The sequence below is a fragment of the Salmo trutta genome, chromosome 22 (assembly GCF_901001165.1).
Source record: "Salmo trutta chromosome 22, fSalTru1.1, whole genome shotgun sequence".
In the NCBI taxonomy this organism is placed as follows: Eukaryota; Metazoa; Chordata; class Actinopteri; order Salmoniformes; family Salmonidae; genus Salmo; species Salmo trutta.
In genome coordinates, this window is record NC_042978.1 from 18,630,645 (window position 1) to 18,652,239 (window position 21,595).

Sequence of the window (21,595 nt, forward strand, 5' to 3'; positions counted from 1 at the left end):
AAAAATGTCATACCCTTCCAAGTTTCTAGCCCAAGCGAGGGTATTTTCTTACTCCCCACATCACCGCAAATCTCATAGGTGTTTGAAATTCACTGTTATTAAAATGTTTTAACTCTTGATGTCATCAGGTAGAAGAACGTTTTATTTTTTCCAACAAAATTTTGAAAATGTGGTATTTTTTATTTTTACATATGTTGACACTGGTATTGTACTGGAGATAATGAAAATTATGTTGAAAGAACTAAAGATACTAGTTCCTCTGATAAGCTGCGGTTGGAGGGTGTGAGTGTGATAAGTGTTAAAAAACCGTACCTGTGGTATTGTGCTTGGAGGAACTGGAACTCATCCTTAATTCGGTCACACGAGTCAGAGGTCGTGAATTTCAGCTGCTGCGATGAAGCCTGAGACACAGAAACACCATCAAACATGGCAGTGAAATCAGACAGATCTGGCCTGGCTCACACCAGTAGGAGTGTTGTATTGTTATCGGGGTTGGAACCAAAATTATTTTACAATCGTTTCATTCTGAATAGAATTTCATTATTACATTTTTTTACTGTTCCAACCTGCAAAATAAATGTTCTGAACAGCTTCCAAACAAAAAGTACCAGTTTATAGTGTTCCTTTTTTAAATTACTTTTCCAAATCAGTGCGGATAGAGCAGCTTGCTATGGAGCCGGCAAGCTATAGCCTAGTTGTTTATATGCGTGATGGACAGACAAGTGTAGGGCACAAGATGCGGCTGACATTATGTGGGTGGAGAGAGAGCGAGAGAGGGTGGAGGCGGCTTGGCTTGAAGCGATAGGCATCTTGTTAATGACATGCATTATCTGAATTTGGCCCACAGAATTATACCTACAGAGGAGCACCTTCTATGGATGAACTTTGAATGTCTGAACTTCTGACAGTTGGCTTAACATTAGACCAGAGCTAACGTAAGATAGCTAGCTAAAAAGGTTGTGTGCAGAGCGGCAAAAATAATTAAAACTATGTCGTACCTTTTTGTAGTTAATAAATCTGATGTGAAACATGGTAACTATAGTATCCTTAATAACTAGCATTGAAAAAGTTCCTCCATTCTTCTGTAATTAAAATCTCTCCCTAATTTCTGAACCACGCTTGAAACATAGCTAGTAGGCTACAGTAACCTATGCTTTGGAAGGAGAGGGGCAGGTTGCATACACATACTAGCAAAAATGTTCAGCTGGCAGGCAGACACTGGAATAAGTTTGAGTTAGAGAGTGAGGTCTGTGTTTTTTTGTGGGACTGAAATAAAAATGCCTTGAACGTTAAAATAATGTTATCAAGCGGTTCCCATGCTTTTAAAATAACAGTATAGATCACTTTGGCTCCCGGTTCTGATTATGTTCCTCAATTTAGTTATTTTCCGGTTTTCGGTTCCGTTCCCTGAACCGGTTCCAACCTGATTTTCATTACAGTCACATTACTTTACAAGCAGTAGTGGTGGTCGATGGACTAGTTGTGTCTTTGTGCCAAACTCACTGCAGATTTAAACCCAAATAAGAACAAAATCTTGTTATTTTTCAGCTGACCGCATAATGGGTCAAGAGGGAAATCTCTTAAATATGTGTAGCATTTCATTTAAAATAAATAACTGTAGGTCTAATATAGTTTACTCAAAAACCTATACAAAATGGTAATTTCCCCACTGCCGTTGACTCACTCCAGTTGTAACCATTAACACGGCGCAATCACTACTTTACCTCCAACGTACAGTATGTCAGTGAATGATGAAACCAAAAACAGTACAGTATGATAGAAATCCTCGATCATGGTGACGTTGGCTAGCTAAGCTCATGTGCAGAAACACTTCATCGGGTCTAACGGTGGTCTCGCGCAGAACTGAGCATGTGCAGGCAAATAATTGTTCACTTCTCAAACCCCAGACTGGTCAGCTTTGCAAGCGTACTAAACTACTGATTTTAGAACCACAGACTACACAACACAAGTCAGCACAAAGACAAAAGGTGCACTTCCGCCGCCATTTCAGAACCATCTCAACTTAAACATTTAAAACATCAAATCAAAGCTATATGCTTAGTTTAATAAACTGAAAACAAATGATAGTCCCACTAAGCGCAAACCAGATGGGATGACCTATCGCTGCAGAATGCTGTGGTAGCCATGCTGGTTAAGTGTGCCTTGAATTCTAAATAAATCATTGACAGTGTCACCAGCAAAGCGCCCCACACCATCACACCACCTCCATGCTTCACGGTGGGAACCACACATGCGGAGATCATCCATTCTCCTACTCTGCGTCTCACAAAGACACGGCAGTTGGAACCAAAAATCTTACATTTGGACTCATCAGAGCAAATTTCCACCGGTCTAATGTCCATTGTTCGTGTTCCTTGGCCCAAGCAAGTCTCTTCTTATTATTGGTGTCCTTTAGTAGCATGATTCACACAGTCTTCTCTGAACAGTTGATGTTGAGATGTCTGTTACTTGAACTCTGTGAAGCATTTATTTTGGTTGCAATTTCTGAGGCTGGGAACTAATGAACATATCCTCTGCAGAGGTAACTCTGGGTCTTCCTTTCCTATGGCTGTCCTCATGAGAACCAGTTCCATCATAGCGTGATTTTTTTTGCGACTGCATTTGAAGAAACTTTAAAACTTCTTAATTTTCTGTATTGACTGACCTTCATGTCTTAAAGTGATGATGGACTGTTGTCTCCCTTTGCTTATTTTAGCTGTTCTTGCCATAATATGGACTTGGTCTTTTACCAAATAGGGCTATCTTCTGTATACCACCCCTACCTTGTCACAACACAACTGATTGGCTCAAACGCATTAAGAAGGAAAGAAATTCCCCAAATTAACTTTTAACAAGGCACACCTGTTAATTGAAATGCATTCCAGGTGACTACTTTCATGAAGCTGGTTGAGAGAATGCCGAGAGCGTACAAAGCTGTCAAGGAAAATGGTGGCTACTTTGAAGATTCTCAAATATAAAATATTTTTTTATTTGTTTAACACTTTTTTTTGGTTACTACATGATTCCATATGTGTTATTTTGTAGTTTTGATGTCTTCACTATTCTACAGTGTCAAAAATAGTAAAAATAAAGAAAAACCCTGGAATGAGTAGGTTTGTCCAAACTTTTGACTGGTACTGTATGTGTGTGTGCATGTTTCAATCCAAGGACCAGGTGTTATCTGAACAGCCAGCAGAGCATCTTTATGGAGGCTTATGTCCTCTCTCTGGATCGAGACGTGCTTACCTCACACACTTGGGCCAATATACACACACACACACACACACACACACACACACACACACACACACACACACACACACACACACTTTACACCCGCGCAGAGCAGGCACCTTTATTTCGTCACACCAGATGGCATGTGTCACCGTATTACGGCAGTATTTCATTAACATTATGTGCATCCATCTGTTGTGTGCTTGGAGGCCCCACAGAGATTTTTCTTTTTGGTCACTTTACAGCACTGCACCACCAACAGTAGGCTCAGCCATACTGCATGTTTATATAGCCTAGAGTACTTCAAAGGTTGTATGTGGGTGAGGTTAAAGGTCAGAGGCCTGCATATGTGGGGCGCTCGGGCATAGATTATCCATTATATTTACCAGATACTCAAGTGGCCGCTCTAACAATGAAAATACACGTCTTCAAAGATGGAAGGAAGTTGGAAGGAGGTGAGATCAGGTGGGACCATTCTAGCCAATTAGAGGGCAGATACGCGTGTGAACAACTCAGATATAAAGTTTTTTTTTCCCCCAAAGTTGCCAGGATGTGACGTGTTCCTCTTGTCAGTGCACTCGTAACAATCTAAGCATTACAAAACGTATATTCGATCAAATAAGCCTCACGTAGAAAATAAGCCATTACATGTTTTGTTGACCAAATTCCACACACTCATTTGGCCATACAGAAACTCCTGGCTTGGTGAAAAATGTTAACAAATAAACGCCACCTCCTGGAAAGACCGAAGACGGGGCCTCTCGCTTCGCCACTTCTTCTTTGGCTCGAGGCAAAAGTTGCTCCTTACCATAGATCTAGGATCGGATTACCCTACCTCAAACCCTAACATTAACCATTAGGGGATCAAAAAATATCTGACCCTGTACCTGTGGTTAAAGGGCAACTTCTACCTACTCCGGGTTGGAACTTTGTTCGGAGTGAGGCTGATAGACTACTGTGTGGGAGGAACTTATGGGAAGAAACACTGGGGGCCCTCACTCCCTCTTACTTTATCTCTCTCTTGTTCCCTTTCTCTCTCTGCACTGGAATGCTCCACCTGAGGCTATTGACTCAAAGAACCTTTGGTATTTTAAACGTTTGCATACTGTGCTAAACACTGAGGAACCCAGATCACCCCCCCCCCCCCCCACCTACCTGCAGGGCCAGGCTGACTTCAGTGGTGCTGCAGGGCTGGGGCGGGAAGAGCAGCTAACAACCAGCTAGTGTTTTGCCCCTAAGTGCCTTTTGTTGACACAGACTTTGTCTTGTGTAGGCAATATAGCTGCTATTTGCTCTGTCTTTGCCACGGTTGGCTGGATGGATAGATAATGTTAAAGGTTAGAGCGCTTGGAACTTGAAGTCTGTCGAATAGGCTTGTGTAGAGATTTTGCTTAGTTATAATGGTAATGGATTAGGCCTACTTATATGTAGCAGTTTTCACTTGGTCGCCAAGTGTTTTGATTTGTAAGTAAGGAAATGTGTAGCTTAGCATTTAGCCTAACTTTGTCTCCAGATTGTTAGAATACTGGCTATCAAAAGTCAGGAAATCTATAAGTTATGGGAAAATTTGGCAAACCCTCATGTATCAGTCTGTCAGATCTGGAACCGGCCATGTGCTTTTAGGAAAAGGTGTCTACTATTAGACGACCACCTATCATCACAGTATCTACAGGCAGCCAAAGTGTGCCGTCCATAAAAATCTATATTTTCAGTTTTTTTCAACACATTTCTCAGAACCTTTTAAGATCCATAATTTTTAGTGCTTATGTTGCATTATTGAAATCAGAGGGGACATTCATTTGTATTTTGAAATGTTCTAAGCGTTGTCCAAAATCCCAATGGAGTAAGATTTTAAGGAAATTCCCATAATGTCCTGATGGCATAGCAACTGCTCCATTTGGCTGCTGCTCAGCACTCACAAGACAGTTGCCTGCCCTGCACAGACAACTGATAACCACATTACAAGATTTTGGCAATGAACGGTGGCGTGTATTCATGGATGCCAAATATTTGACCAATAAAAAAAATCCCCTCTTAATCATTTTCTGTCCATTCGCAAGTGACTGAATCTCACTGGAGAAATCATCCAACCGAGGGAAACAGCGCCCATCTCCCAGTATGTGTAGCCCATGTATCTGATGCTGTCTGGACCAAAAGAGTATGGCATGTTGCGGCCGTAGCCCCCCCCCCCCCCCCCCCACACACTCGATTTAGCATGTATCAAGCTTGCTAAATCGCCCCTTTTCCTAAGCCATGGATGGGGATTTGGACTTGTGGTTTTGACTTAATTCTCATTATAGGTCAATTATTATGATGGTGATTCTGATCTAACCGTAAGTTAATACACGAGATATACAAAAGTATGTGGACACCCCTTCAAATTAGTGGATTTGGCTGTTTCAGCCACACCCGTTGCTGACAGGTATAAAATCGAGCACACAGCCATGCAATCTACATCAACAAACATTGGCAGTAGAATACCCTTACTGAAGAGCTCAGTGACTTTCAACGTCCAAGTCAGTTTGTCAAATGTCTGCTCTGCTAGAGCTGCCCCAGTCAACAGTAAGTGCTGTTACTGTGAAGTGGAAACAACTAGGAGCAACAATGGCTCAACCGCGAAGTGGTAGGCCACATACGCTCACAGAATGGGACCGCCGTGTGCTGAAGCGCGTAAAAATAGTCTGTCCTCATTTGCAACACTCACTACCGAGTTCCAAACTGCCTCTGCACGCAAAGACAGCACAATAACGTTTGGTAGAGGAGGAATAATGGTCTGGGGCTGTTTTTCATGGTTCGGGCTTGGCCCCGTAGTTCCAGTGAAGGGAAATCTTAACGCTATAGCATACTATGACATTCTAGACTATTCTGTGCTTCCAGCTTTGTGGCAACAGTTTGGGGAAGGCCCTTGCCTGTTTCAGCATAAAGCCCTCGTGCACAAATTGAGATCCACACAGAAATGGTTTGTCAAGATCGGTGTGGAAGAACCTGACTGGCCTGCACAGAGCCCTGACCTCAACCCCATCGAATACCTTTTGGTTGAATTGTAATGCCGACTGAGAGCCACGACTAATCGCCCAACATCAATGCCTGACCTCACTAATGCTCTTGTGGCTGAATGGAAGCAAGTCCCTGTGTCAATGTTCCAACATCTAGTGGAAAGCCTTCCCAGAAGAGTGGAGGCTGTTATAACAGAAAAGGAGGGGACCAACTCCATAATAATGCTCATGATTTTGGAATGAGATGTTCGACGAGCAGGTGTCCACATACTTTTTGGTCATGTAGTGCCACTGGCCTCAGATGATTTGAAGTTCAATCTGTAGCCTAGCCCTTTTAGGCTCACGTTAACTAGCTAGCTAACTTAGCTGGTTCATTGTTGCCCAGGCGAGGAAGCTAAGCGAGCAAGTGTTTTAGCTAGGTAGCCTATGACAACAAAAACAAAAAAAACTTACTATATGACAGAGCCATAGACCGTTTTGCCAACATGAAAGAGAGGATGACGGCATTGGCGTTCAACTTGTCTACAAGTAGGGTGAGTAAAAAAATATGTTTCGCTTGCACGCACACAGAAATAAGTACTATGGACAGCCACATGATGTTTAGCAACAGTGATTGGACAAAATAGTTTTTGATGTCCTTTTAAACAGGACAATGACCCAATACACCTCCAGGCTGTGTAAGGGCTATTGAACCAAGAAGGAGAGTGATGCGGTGCTGCATCAGATGACCTGGTCTCCACAATCACCCAACCTCAACCCAATTGAGATGGTTTGGGATGAGTTGGACTGCAGAGTGAAGGAAAAGCAGCCAACAAGTGCTCAGCATATGTGGGAACTCATTCAAGACTGTTGGAAAAGCATTCCAGGTGAAGCTGGTTGAGAGAATGCCAAGAGTGTGCAAAGCTGTCATAAGGGCAAAAGGTGGCTACGTTGAAGAATCTCAAATATAAAATGATTTGTTTAACACTTTTTTGGTTACTACATGATTCCATATGTGTTATTTCATAGTTGTGATGTCTTCACCATTATTCTACAATGTAGATAACAGTAAAAATAACGAAAAAACCCTTGAATGAGTAGGTGTTCAATCTTTTGACTGGTACTGTACATCGTGGATATTTTCTGTCTTCTTCATCCATACTGATTGAAGTTGGAAGTTTACATACACTTAGGTTGGAAGTTTACATACACTTAGGTTGGAGTCATTAAAACTTGTTTTTCAACCACTCCACACATTTCTTGTTAACAAACTATAGTTTTTGCAAGTCGGTTAGGACATCTGCTTTGTGCATGACAAGCATTTTTTCCAACAAATGTTTACAGACAGATTATTTCACTTATAATTCACTGTATCACAAATCCAGTGGGTCAGAAGTTTACATACACTAAGTTGACTGTGCCTTTAAACAGCTTGGAAAATTCCAGAAACGATGTCATGACTTTGGAAGCTTCTGATGGGCTAGTTGACATCATTTGAGTCAATTGGAGATGTACCTGTGGATATATTTTAAGGCATACCTTCAAATTCAGTGCCTCTTTGCTTGACATCATGGGAAAATAAAAAGAAATCAGCCAAGACCTCATAAAAAAACAACAACTTCATACCGCTCAGGAAGAAGACGCTTTCTGTCTCCTAGAGATGAACGTACTTTGGTGTGAAAAGTGCAAATTACTCCCAGAACAACAGCAAAGGACCTTGTGAAGATGCTGGAGAAAAGAGTATAAGTATATACAGTTTAAGTCGGAATTTTACATAGGCCTTAGCCAAATACATTTAAACTCTGTTTTTCACAATTCCTGACATTTAATCCAAGTAAAAAGTCCCTGTCTTAGGTCAGTTAGGATCACCACTTTACTTGAAGAATGTGAAATGTCTGAATAATAGCAGAGAGAATGATTTATTTCAGCTTTTATTTCTTTCATCACATTCCCAGTGGGTCAGAAGTTTACATACACTCAATTAGTATTTGGTAGCATTGCCTTTAAATTGTTTAACTTCGGTCAAATGTTTTGGGTAGCCTTCCACAAGCTTCCCACAATAAAGTTGGGTGGATTTTGGCCCATTCCTCCTGACAGAGCTGGTGTAACTGAGTCAGGTTTGTAGGCTTTGCTCGCACACACTTTTTCAGTTCTGCCCCCACATTTCTATAGGATTGAGGTCAGAGCTTTGTGATGGCCACTCAATACCTTGACTTTGTTGTCCTTTAGCCATTTTGCCACCACGTTGGAAGTATGCTTGGGGTCATTGTCCATTTGGAAGACCCATTTGCAACCAAGCTTCAACTTCCTGACTGATGTCTTGAGATGTTGCTTCAATATATCCACATAATTTTCATGCCTCATGATGCCATCTATTTTGTCAAGTGCACCAGACCCTCCTGCAGCAAAGCACCCCCACAACATGATGCTGCCACCCCCGTGCTTCGCGGTTGGGATGGTGTTCTTCGGCTTGCAAGCATCCCCCTTTTTCCTCCAAACATAATGATGGCCATTATGGCCAAACAGTTCAATCTTTGTTTCATCAGACCAGAGGACATTTCTCCAAAAAGTACGATCTTTGTCCCCATGTGCAGTTGCAAACCGTAGTCAGGCTTTTTTATGGCGGTTTTGGAGCAGTGGCTTCTTCCTTTGCTGAGCGGCCTTTCAGGTTATGTTGATATAGGACTCGTTTTACTGTGGATATAGATACTTTTGTATCGGTTTCCTCCAGCATCTATACAAGGTCCTTTGCTGTTGTTCTGGGATTGATTTGCACTTTTCGCACCAAAGTACGTTCATCTCTAGAAGACAGAACGCGTCTCCTTCCTGAGCGGTATGACGGCTGCGTGGTCCCATGGTGTTTATACTTGCGTACTATTGTTTGTACAGATAAACGTGGTACCTTCAAGAATTTGGAAATTGCTCCCAAGGATGAATCAGACTTGTGGAGGTCTACACATTTTTTTCTGAGGTCTTAGCTGATTTCTTTTGATTTTCCCATGATGTCAAGCAAAGAGGCACTGAGTTTGAAGATGGGCCTTGAAATACATCCACAGGTACACCTCTAATTGACTCAAATGATGTCAATTAGCCTATCAGAAGCTTCTAAAGCCATGACATTTTCTGGAATTTTCCAAGCTATTTAAAGGCACAGTCAACTTCGTGTATGTAAACTTCTGACCCACTGGAATTGTGATACAGTGAATTATTTCACGTATAATCTGTCTGTAAACAGTTGTTGGCAAAATTACTTGAGTCATGCACAACGTAGATGTCCTAACCGACTTGCCAAAACTATAGTTTGTTAACAAGACATTTGTGGAGTGGTTGAAAAACAAGTTTTAATGACTTCAACCTAAGTGTATGTAAACTTCCGACTTCAACTGTGTGTGTGTATATAGCGGTCTCTCTATATCTATATATGTCTCTCGCTCTCTCCTTTAGAACAGGATTATCAGAGTGAAAGAGAATTTAAAGCAACGATATTAGTGATTGGCTGTTTTAAAACTGCAGCAAAGCCAGGTGGTGATGGGTAAATTAGACAAGTGTTCAGTCTTTGTTACTGTTGCAAATGTAGGCCTACATGTCACAAGAAAAACAGCTACCATGAGATTATAAATCTAACTGCATTGTGAACTGCACTCCATACTGAGATGGGCTGTCTGTCCCCACCCTGAGCATTGATTCATCATGCGGAGGCAGTAGAGAAGCCATATTTGGACATCACATATATTTTAACAGTTCAATTTCATGCCATGGTGTGCATATAAATAATGTATTATAATTCACCCGTTTCTCACAGTTTTTTATCCCGGGAAAAGGGAGTAGTTTTGGGCGGTAAAATCTTGGTAACCGGGTACCCGTTATTCAAGCCTTGTGTGGGTGCCCTCCCATGTGTTTTTGTGTGTGTGCTGGTATGCCCTCCATGTCCATGCATTGTGTGTGTGTGTGTTTTGACTGCCATGCAGTCTATGTTTGCGAGTGCACTTCACTAGAAGTGATAAAAGTACAATAATCCCCTTTAAAGCGTCTTAACAAGGTCAAATCAGCTAGGCTCAGGGTGGAGGATAACCGCATCTCAGGAATGGGGGTAAGCCCGGCCTGGTCCATGGAGATAATAATCAAAATCAAATTCCTGGCCCAAACAGGATTAGGCTCCCTGTTGCTGTATCTAAAGCCGAGTCCAATGCTGAAGAGACAATCCAATTCCTCAGCCCCTAACATGCATGGGTTGGCCTGGCCCTGAGCCAGTCAGACCTCTCTCTCTGCTCATTGGGTACAGTGGCTCTACAAGCATATCAGGGTGATTCCTCATGAAACCAACATTTAATTCATAGAATGGTCTTTTGGAGGAAGGATTGTTGACATATATTTGTATCTAAAAGCAAAATTGGGAATTATTTAATCAAAGTTTGCATATTTATCATATTCTGGCCTTTATATTTTAGAAATTTAGCAGGCTCTCTTATCCAGAACGACCAGTACTGAGTGCATACATTTTCATACTTTTTTCTTCATTCTGGTCCCCTGTGGGAATCAAACCTCCAACCCTGGCATTGGAAGCATCATGCTCTACTAGCTGAGCTACATGTGTCCCATATAAGACATCATGTTATGGAGGTGCTACAAAGCAAAAATTGGTGTCATATGAAGCTATACCGCTTGCTCTGAAATATGAGTGGTATTAATTTATGAATATAAATTATAATGATTTGGCAATTTTTATATATACTCACTCACTCTACGGACATATTTCCAAATGTTTTTTTATTATTATTTAACTAGGCAAGTCAGTTAAGTTCAAATTCTTATTTACAATTACGGCCTAGGAACAGTGGGTTAACTGCCTTGTTCAGAACGACAGATTTTGACCTCATCAGCTCTGGGATTTGATCTAGCAACCTTTCGGTTACTGGCCCAACGCTCTAACCACTAGGCTACCAACCGCCCCATATCAAAGATCCAGAGTGGGATCTCTGCTAGTTAAATTAACTTGTTATGGATAGGGGGCAGTATTTTCACGGCCGGATAAAAAAAACGTACCCGATTTAATCTGATTATTACTCCTGCCCAGAAACTAGAATATGCATATAATTATTAGCTTTGGATAGAAAACACTCCAAAGTTTCTAAAACTGTTTGAATGGTGTCTGTGAGTATAACATAACTCATTTGGCAGGCCAAAACCTGAGAAGATTCCAAACAGGAAGTGCCCTCTCTGACCATTTCGTGGCCTTCTTGATCATCTCTATCCAAAACAGGGGATCTCTGCTGTAACGTGACATTTTCTAACGCTCCCATAGGCTCTCAGAAGGCGCCAGAACGTTGAATGATGACTTTGCAGGCCATGGCTGAAAAACAGTAGCGCATTTGGTAAGTGGTCGATCAGAGAACAATGAGACTGGCGCACGCGTGCACGAGAAGAGTCCATTTTAGATTTTTAGTCTTTGAACGAAAACAGGGTTTCCCGGTCGGAATATTTTTGCTTTTTTACGAGGAAAATCGCATAAAAATTGATTTTAAACAGCGTTTGACATGCTTCGAAGTACGGTAATGGAATATTTTGAATTTTTTTGTCACGAAACACGCCGGGCGCGTCACCCTTCGTTACCCTTCGGATAGTGTCTTGAACGCACAACAAAACGCCGCTATTTGGATATAACTATGGATTATTTGGAATCAAACCAACATTTGTTGTTGAAGTAGAAGTCCTGGGAGTGCATTCTGACGAAGAACAGCAAAGGTAATCAAATTTTTCTTATAGTAAATCTGAGTTTGGTGAGTACCAAACTTGGTGGGTGTCAAAATAGCTAGCCCGTGATGGCGAGCTATCTACTCAGAATATTGCAAAATGTGCTTTCACCGAAAAGCTATTTTAAAATCGGACACCGCGATTGCATAAAGGAGTTCTGTATCTATAATTCTTAAAATAATTGTTTTTTGTGAACGTTTATCGTGAGTAATTTAGTAAATTCACTGGAAGTGTTCGGTGGGAATGCTAATGTAAAAAGCTGTTTTTTGATATAAATATGAACTTGATTGAACAAAACATGCATGTATTGTATAACATAATGTCCTAGGAGTGTCATCTGATGAAGATCATCAAAGGTTAGTGCTGCATTTAGCTGTGGTTTTGTTTTTTGTGACATTATATGCTAGCTTGAAAAATGGGTGTCTGATTATTTCTGGCTGGGTACTCTGCTGACATAATCTAATGTTTTGCTTTCGCTGTAAAGCCTTTTTGAAATCGGACAGTGTGGTTAGATAAAGGAGAGTCTTGTCTTTAAAATGATGTAAAATAGTCATATGTTTGAAAAATGGAAGTTTTTGGATTTTTGAGGAATTTGTATTTCGCGCCACGCCTAACATTGGATATTGGAGCAGGTGTTCCGCTAGCGGAACGTCTAGATGTAAGAGGTTATTAATTGCCATTTTATACTGAGACATTGGCGTAGTAGGCAATGTAACCAATCACAGCCCTGCACCACAGAGTTTCTAAACCCAGAGGCACAACATCTCAAGACTTCCAGGAAAACAGACTAGAATGGGGTTTGAGAAGTCAATGAGAAGTGAAATTCTTCCTTTAATTTTTCTCAATCTTAACATGCAATTTGCATGTTGACTGCAGGAATGTCCACCAGAGCTGTTGCCAGAGAATTTAATGTTAAGTTCTCTACCATAAGCCACCTCCAACATCATTTTAGAGAAAATGGCAGTACGTCCAACCGGCCTCACAACCGCAGACCAAGTGTAACCACGCCTGCCCATGACCTCCACATCCATCTTCTTCACCTGCGGTATCGTCTGAGACCAGCCACCCGGACAGCTGATGAAACTGAGGAGTATTTATGTCTCTAAGGCCTGTTTGTGGGGGAAAAACTCATTCCAATTGGCTGGGCCTGTCATATCTGTATTCAGTCATGTGAAATCCATAGATTAATGCATTTTATTTCAATCTACTGATTTCCTTATGAACTGTAATGCAGTAAAATCGTTGCAATTATAGCATGTTGCGTTTTATTTTTGTTTAACAATATAAAACATTTGCCAAATCATAAGTTGTATATTTTTCTATATTCATAAATGAAAGAATTGGTATTTTAAAGCAAAATACTGCTAAATATTAGAACAAGCAGTAAAGTTTCATATGACACCAATGTTTGCTTTGTAGCACCTACAGATATATTCTGTGTTAGGTAGGTCTGTGTGCGATGTGTTCCTATATGCGTTCATCATAGGTAGTAAACTGGTACTGTTTCATTGTAGTTTGTTTTGTGTTTTAGGTAGGTTTGTGTGCAGGTTTAATGTTCATGAATCCATATGAAGTTCTAATACAGATTTGCATTGTGTATCATATTTCCTTTTCCCTCTAATTACCCATTTGAGAGATTCCCTGCTGGTTTGGTTCCACCCTGAATGTGGGGATTCAGAACAAACCCCTCTCTCGCTTGCCCTCTCACGCTCTCTCTCCAGTGGCGATGTAAACAGGGAGCCGGAGCTCCAGGAAATGCAATCCCCAAACTGCTGTTCCCCTCAGGCAGGATTTACACTGAGGAGGATGTTTTCTGATGATACCCGGTGTTATTGTCGGTGTGTGTGTGCCTGTGTGTGCATACGTGAAGCATAGCCGCTCCCACAGAGTAATCGCACTCCCCTGCCTTTGTGGTCTGATCTGCTGAGCAGAAACATAGGATTGGGTTTGTAATCCTTGTTAAAGATAGACATTATGTTGGAGAGCAGATTTATTTATTTTGTACATTTATTTTTTTTACCCCTTTTCTCCCCAATTTTGTGGTATTCAATTGGTAGTTAGTCTTGTCTCATCACTGCAACTCCCGTATGGACTTGGGAGAAGCGAAGGTTGGGTGCCATGCATCCCATCCTCCGAAACACAACCCTACCAAGCCACACTGCTACTTGACACAATGCCCTCTTAACCCAGAAGCCCGCCGCACCAATGTGTTGGAGGAAACACCGTACACCTGGCTACTGTGTCAACGTGCACTGCACCCGGCCCGCCACAGGAGTCGCTAGTGCCCGATGGGACAAGGACATCACTGCCGGCCAAACCCTCCCCTAACCCAGACGACGCTGGGCCAATTGTGCACCGCCCCATGGGTCTCCGGGTCGCGGCCGGCTGCGAAAGAGCCTGGAATAGTACCCAGAATTTCTAGTGGCACAGCTAGCACTGTGATGCAGTGCCAGTGATGCAGTGCCACTCCGAAGGCCATAGAGTGTAGATTTAACTCGGATTGTATGATTTTTTTTTTGTTTAATCTGTGGGCTGGGCAGGGGGAGGAAGGGATGACAATTTCCTGAAATGATGAATCCTATGAAGACTGTCTCTATTGCCCCACCAGAGCACAAAGCTTTTTAATGCTTTAATTGCATCTCAAAGGAGTGGGGCAGAATCAAATTAGGGATTGTCCTACATTTTTGAGCTGTGTGTGTTTGTGAAAGGAAGTGTGAAAGTGGGATGTATGTATGTATAGTTGAAGTCAGAAGTTTACATACACTTAGGTTGGAGTCATTAAAACTAGTTTTTCAACCACTCCACAAATTTCTTGTTAACAAACTATAGTTTTGGCAAGTTGGTTAGAACATCTACTTTGTGCATGACAAGTAATTTTTCCAACAATTGTTTAGACAGATTATTTCACTTCATCACAATTCCAGTGGGTCAGAAGTTTACATACACTAAGTTGACTGTGCCTTTAAACAGCTTGGAAAATTCCAGAAAATTATGTCATGGCTTTAGAAGGTTCTGATAGGCTAATTAACATCATGAGTCAATTGGAGGTGTATCTGTGGATGAATTTCAAGGTCTACCTTCAAACGCAGTGCCTCTTTGCTTGACATCATAGGAAAATCAAAAGAAATCAGCTAAGACTTCAGAAAAAAAATCCTCTGGTCTGTTGAAACAAAAATACAATTGTTTGGCCATAATGAACATCGTTATGTTTGGGGGAAAAAGGGGAATGCTTGCAAGTCGAAGAACACCATCCCAACCGTGAAGCACAGGGGTGGCAGCATCATGTTGTGGGGGTTCTTTGCTGCTGGAGGGACTGGTGCACTTCACAAAATAGATGGCATCATGAGGCAGGAAAATTATGTGTATATATTGAAGCAACATCTCAAGACATCAGTCAGGAAGTTCAAGCTTGGTCGCAAATGGGTCTTCCAAATGGACAATAACCCCAAGCATACATCCAAAGTTATAGCAAAATGGCTTAAGGACAACAAAGTCAAGGTATTGGAGTGGCCATCACAAAGCCCTGACCTAAATCGCAGAAAATCTGTGGGCAGAACTGAAAAAAATGTGTGCGAGCAAGGAGGCCTACAAACCTGACTCCGTTACACCAGCTCTGTCAGGAGGAATTGGCCAAAATTCACCCTACTTATTGTGGGAAGCTTGTGGAAGGCTACCCGAAACGTTTGACCCAAGTTAAACAATTTAAAGACAATGCTACCAAATACACTCAATTAGTATGTAAACTTCTGACCCACTGGGAATGTGGTGAAAGAAATAAAAGCTGAAATAAATCACTCTACTATTATTCTGACACTTCACATTTTTTAAATAAAGTGATGATCCTAACTGACCTAAGACAGGGAATTTTTACTAGGATTAAATGTCAGGAATTGTGAAAAACTGAGTTTAAATGTATTTGGCTAAGGTGTATGTAAACTTCCGACTTCAACTGTAGCCCTCTCACACACACACACACACACACACACACACACACACACTACCTCTTTCAGGTAATACATTCAATGCAGTATCAGCCTTGTATTTAGCTAATGAATGATGGGTTATGCATAATAAGCTTCTAACTTACAGCCTCTGTCTCTTACGCAACCACCTGTATTCCACTGGGCTCTCCTTAAAAAAAACGCTCTTTAGCGCTTCGAGTCCCATGCAGGAAATGCTACACTACAATAGCTTGCTGGACATATATTTTTGAAGCATTTCTTATACCAATAGACTATTCAAAGAGGGATGCAAGCTCTTTTTTGCAGAATGTTAAATACTGCAGCCAATAGAACTCATGGGTAGTTTGAAAGAAGAGCGAACACACAATGGCGGTAGGCTATAGCAGTTATTTATTCAGACCCATAACCATTCAATCTTTGTGAAGAAAAGTGAAAGCCTTTTGCATCTAATTCTAGTCCTATATTATTCAAGGATGTCAACAGCAACAATAGAGAGAAAGAGGTAGGCTACTAACATGAGGGGAAATATTATGAAAGGTATTCAGTACCAGTCAAAAGTTTGGACACACCTACTCATTCCAGAGATTCTTTATTTTTTTATGATTTTCTACATTGTAGAATAATAGTGAAGACAAACTATGAAATAACACATGGAATCATGTAGTAAAAATAGTAAAAATAAAAACCCTGGAATGAGTAGGTTGGTCCAAACTTTTGACTGGTACTGTATATGCGTCAGCCTACTAAAATAGGCCATATTATACTGCATTTCAAAATTAAAAACAAATTCACTAGCCTGTACTTGTAACTGTAGGCCGCATGTGTTGCACCAGAATCGCATGTACTCTACTGCTTCATCATGGTTTGAACAATGTGCGCAATCCAAGTCCACATAATACAATAGAGTACAGTAACAGCTCACACAAAAAGATTAGCCTACCGGAGCTAGTTTCATTCATTTACCCAAGAGAGCATATAGCTAGCCACATTTACGGGCTTTTATGTTTTTCCAATTGTGTGTAATGTGCAGTAGCCTATATCATATATATACATTGGATAACGGCACGATCATTTGGGCTTTTTTGAGTTTGGACTCAGTAAATGTTGTTAATGTAGTGCTCATAAAATGTATTTATTATATGGTTCATCAGGTTCAGGTAGCATCAGGTTGGAATGTTCATACTGATCAAAGCTCTAATCAAATCCAGACATATTTATATGCTTTATAAACGCCATTGAATGACACTTCCTGTTTTTGTGAGAAATACCAGGATATCCGGAAGGAAAGTGATTTATTCTCTGGATGGAACATTTGTAAAATACCAGGAAAATATTAAACCCTAAACACACACCCACAAAAGCCAGGGCAAAAGCACAGGAACTGCAACAAGCCGAGGAAGACTGCAAGGCAAGGGGAAATGAGCAGTGTCACGAGTTGGGAAAGCAGTGAGGGAAACAGGGTTGCGGGTTTGGAAACCATAGGAGATTAAAAATGGCCTGGTGAAGGAGGCTGTGAGATTACAGAGAGTGCGGTTATGCCTGTTATTGATGGCTATTTGTAAAAACCCAGGTTATTACTTACAAGGGTCCAAAAGGGAGGTACTAAGATTACTTCCTGGTTGATAACCAAAATAAGTGGACAGACCTGCATCCTAAAATGCTCCCTCCTCTGCACTGACTCCTATTTGTTGAACAATGACCGTAGCTAGCTGGCTAGGTAGACCCAGCCAAACCACAGCCTACACCTGGGCACGTACAACTCAGTATGGGAGGGCTGTCTGCCGTAGATTTCTGGGGTTTTCAAAGAGCTCCAGGATGAGGTGTTTTGTTGCTCCAGTCTTTCTCCTGCCCTGCCTGTCTGAAAGAAGGGAGTACAGCTAATTCTCTTGTCTGGGCTCTGCAGTGCCTGTGCTCTGGCAGGTCTGGGGCCTGTACAGGGGTTGGCCAATCAAAAGCCCCCCCGCCGAGACGCTTTGTTCCAGCCCAGCGCCCTGCTCAGGGGTGCCCCCCCACCACCACACAGCCACCGCTGAATACTGATGCAGCTGCCGCTCCACTTCTAAAGCTTAGCACAAACTCCACGCAGACACAAGATTCAGAGTGTTGCGATGTTGTTTTGTCACAAAAGGGGGCGGGTCCTTTGTAATAGACTCCGGCATACAACATACTTTTTTACTTCCTGAAAATGCTCCGTATCATTCCTTCCGCAGCCATGTGGGCAGTGTAGTCGCTTGGTTCCTTGATCTGATCTCTAGGCTACTCGTCAAAGTAGCCCATTTTGGATTGATAACCAAATATAATCTCAGCAACTGTTGAAATAGTAAACCGAACAAGAAAAATCCACCCAAAAATGTATTTTGTTTAGAAGTAATAACTAGTTATTACAGGCTATTGTGAATTGGTAAAACCTGCTATAGGCAACTTGCTAGCCATGTGCTTTTTTTACTCTATGACCAAAACATGACGTTCTATTTTTAGCTGATATGGGAATGAATCCACAAGCAGCACGTCAAACTTGGATAATGTTGTAGGTTACACAGGCAAGTAGAAGAATATTGCCAGGGCATATTTTTGTATTTTAAATCAGATCATTTCACATGGAGATGTGGGAATCTAAAAAGGCTAGCTAGCTTGCTATGTTTTTAGCCAGGCCAAAGTCAGCTAGCCAGGCTGGCCTGGCTAGCTGAAGTATCACCTTCCCTTGCTACTACTAGCAAGGGAAGGTGATACTTCCTTGTTTCACAAAATGAAAAAACAAATAAAAAATGTTGCCATCGCCCCCTTGTGAATGGGACCGGCGAGCATATAATTTTATCAAAAAGTGTGTCCCCTACTCCAAAAAAAATCCCACTACACCCATGTGCACGCACATAGATCAACAGAGTTATGCTTGTAGTAAACTTAATCCCCCGCCATACTCCCTCCTCCCACATACAGACCACATCTACACACACACCATCCTTATGCTCTGCTTCTCCCTCTTGCCAACATCCTACACTTTGTCCTTTTCTCTCACAATTTTCGCAGCGTCGGGAATAATGTATACAGACAAAAGGCCAACCCACACAAAGCATGCAATAATTTATGAACACAAAACAGAGGCTCATAAAATCCACCCACACACAATCATCACTCATACAGAGTGTGGTCAGAAAGGCGCTGGGCGGAAGGCTATAACAGGTGTCTCTTCATGCAATCTTCAAGTCTCGGAATAACAACCAACAGAACCAATCCTCTCAGCAACACAATAGCAATGCTTTTCACACATTCAACAGGCTGTGGTTCTTTCACTTCTCAGTGGATTTAAGAAGTAATGAAATCTAACCAGGACCTAAAATCAGAACACCAAAAATGTTACACATTTTCAGCAATGGAAAAGTAAAATATTCAACACCATATAGCCTTAGTCCTCGCATTTCATCTAGTCAGCAATTACTGAAATGGCTATTTGTGAAATAATTGCTTTTTGGGGGCAGAACCAATCTTTTGTGTTAGTCTTCCAAAATTGGCAGGTATGAACTCTGACAGAAAGGGGAGGTGTGTATGCCTTCCCTGCTTAGAATGTGTGTATTTATGATGGGGACTTGGAGACTGTCCCAATCCCCCAACCCAACAGTCATTTGAAAATCAGCCAGTGTGGCCCTCCAGTAAAATCAATATCACCTGTGACCCATGGCTTGCCCTCAATAGCTGTGCCCCCCGCGGAGTGGGGGGAGGTGGTGCTCTGGGCCCTCTGTCATGCTAATGAGCGACTCTGCCCTTAACGACCCAGACATCTGCTGGCTGTGTGTGTGTGTCAAGCCCCACATTCAATTTGTTCCCCAGAAACAAAAAGCAGATAAGACCCTTGAGGCCAGTCAGGACGTTTGTGTGCATGCGTGCATAAACTGTGTTATTTGAAGAAGTGTCTGTACGCTTGTTATTGACGTTGTGTATGGGAAAGTGTGAAAGACATGGGCAACCTTGATTTAATTTAAATATGTGTGCAATCATTACTGCATTGACAAGTAGATGTCAGCTTTGGCTAGAGACAGGTGAAGAGGGTGCCCTTGTGTGTTCACTCTGTGTGCTTGTGGTGCACTGTGTGAGTAACAGAGCAATTGAGCAGGGGTGGGAGGGAGTTTGTTTAATGGGCGAGACAGGGGACCATGGGGATTAAGTTCCCCCAGCTGGAGGCTTTAGAGAAAAGGCTGGGGGCTGTTCTGTTAATTCAAGTGGGCTTAATAATGCCTGTGCACCCTTTCCCCCTCCATCCCTCCCACCACTACATCAAATCTGGGAGGAAATGCATGATAAAGGGCGACAAGCAGGGAAGATGTGTGTGTGCTCATGCAAACTTGTGAGTCACAGCCAACATTGCTGTATAGCCAATAGGTTTGTGAGATTTTACTCCCATACTACTACATTTAGCAGTGTCGGCTAAATGCTGTTCTGTGGGTCCTATTTACAGCAGAAACTGCTTTGTAGATGCATAGGATTAAACAGGCTCCACACAATATGGTAAATGCAAACATCTGGGTCAGACTGCAGCCACTTCCAAATGAAGATTTCTTCACTTAAACCAACAGATTCTACTGACCCGCTATAGTGACTGAGCTCTTTAGGAAACAAATTGCATATTCATTATTTAAACGGTGTTAATCTTTTCCCCAGGTCATCTGTCAACAATCCATCATCTGCCATTTGTTTATCTGTGTTACAACCAAATGTATGCAAATACACCTGGGTCTAACATCTGGTGTTGTCACTCACTGGTAACAGGGGTTTGAAAGATGAGTGATAGTTCTGTAACTACTATACTCATGCAAGAATCCTACGCACATTCAGTTTCTTAAACCCATTACAATTACAACAGCTTAATTGCATGGGGGATGAAGGCAAAATAACGTCAATTTAATTGATTTACCATGATCACATGGAATATACTAGGCTAATTACAAAATATATTAAGGTGAAACACTCTGCTTTAAGCACTCCTAGCCAAACCACCTTTGAGGCATTTCTGAACCGGGTGAGTTTAAGAGATCCATCTCTCCTGTCAGGCTCCAGTTTAAGTCTTCCATCATGACGGTTCTAATCTCTGACAGTCATATCTATAGCTGTCACATATTTCCAACCATAGGGCCTGTGGCAGCCCAGCCAGCAGCACTGTTCAGTTTGATTTGAGGAGGGCTTCAGCAGCACAGAGTGGAGGTGTAACATTAACTACTTATGCTCCAAGGGTGAACCAACTGCTGTAGCTCTCACAAAGCGTCGCACTAAATCCATAATCCACGTTTTTAATCCTGTGTGTTGGGTCTTAATACTCCAATCAAGTAGCATAAGGGCACTGAATTGGATTAGGGGGAAAAAACAAGCGACAAATGGCCAGGTACTCACCTTGGTAAAGGTGACTGAACCCCAGTGCACCACATCAGAGGTGACTGGCTAGCTACAGCACCAAGGCATCTTCTCCAACCTAGGGTCATTGGAATTGCAGAAAAGTGGATGGAATCCCAGAATAAAATGTGTGTTTTTTTTAAAGCTAAATCAACATAAAAGCAAATATACAAAGCACAACATGTAAACTGTTGGACCCATGTTTCATGAACTGAAATAAAAATAAATAAAAAAATCACAGAAATGTTCCATACACACAAAAATGTGCACACAAATTTGTTTACATCCCTGTTA

General features: G+C 41.7%; 1 protein-coding gene and 1 long non-coding RNA gene across 3 annotated transcripts in view; both read right to left on the bottom strand.

Annotated features, from left to right (window-relative positions):
* The window catches only part of LOC115158281 (amino-terminal enhancer of split-like), a 40,179-nt gene that overhangs the window by 12,819 nt on the left and 5,765 nt on the right, over nucleotides 1–21,595 (bottom strand). For both annotated transcript variants that reach the window (XM_029707045.1, XM_029707046.1), the window contains exon 2: nucleotides 313–401. In XM_029707045.1, coding sequence (XP_029562905.1) covers nucleotides 313–401 — 89 coding nt within the window. The remainder of the gene's footprint in view (nucleotides 1–312; nucleotides 402–21,595) is intronic.
* LOC115158283 (uncharacterized) lies at nucleotides 17,063–21,544 on the bottom strand. The gene is made up of 2 exons (XR_003868652.1): nucleotides 18,666–21,544; nucleotides 17,063–18,617 (listed from the first exon to the last, which is right to left on the bottom strand). It is a non-coding gene; the product is annotated as an uncharacterized LOC115158283 (long non-coding RNA).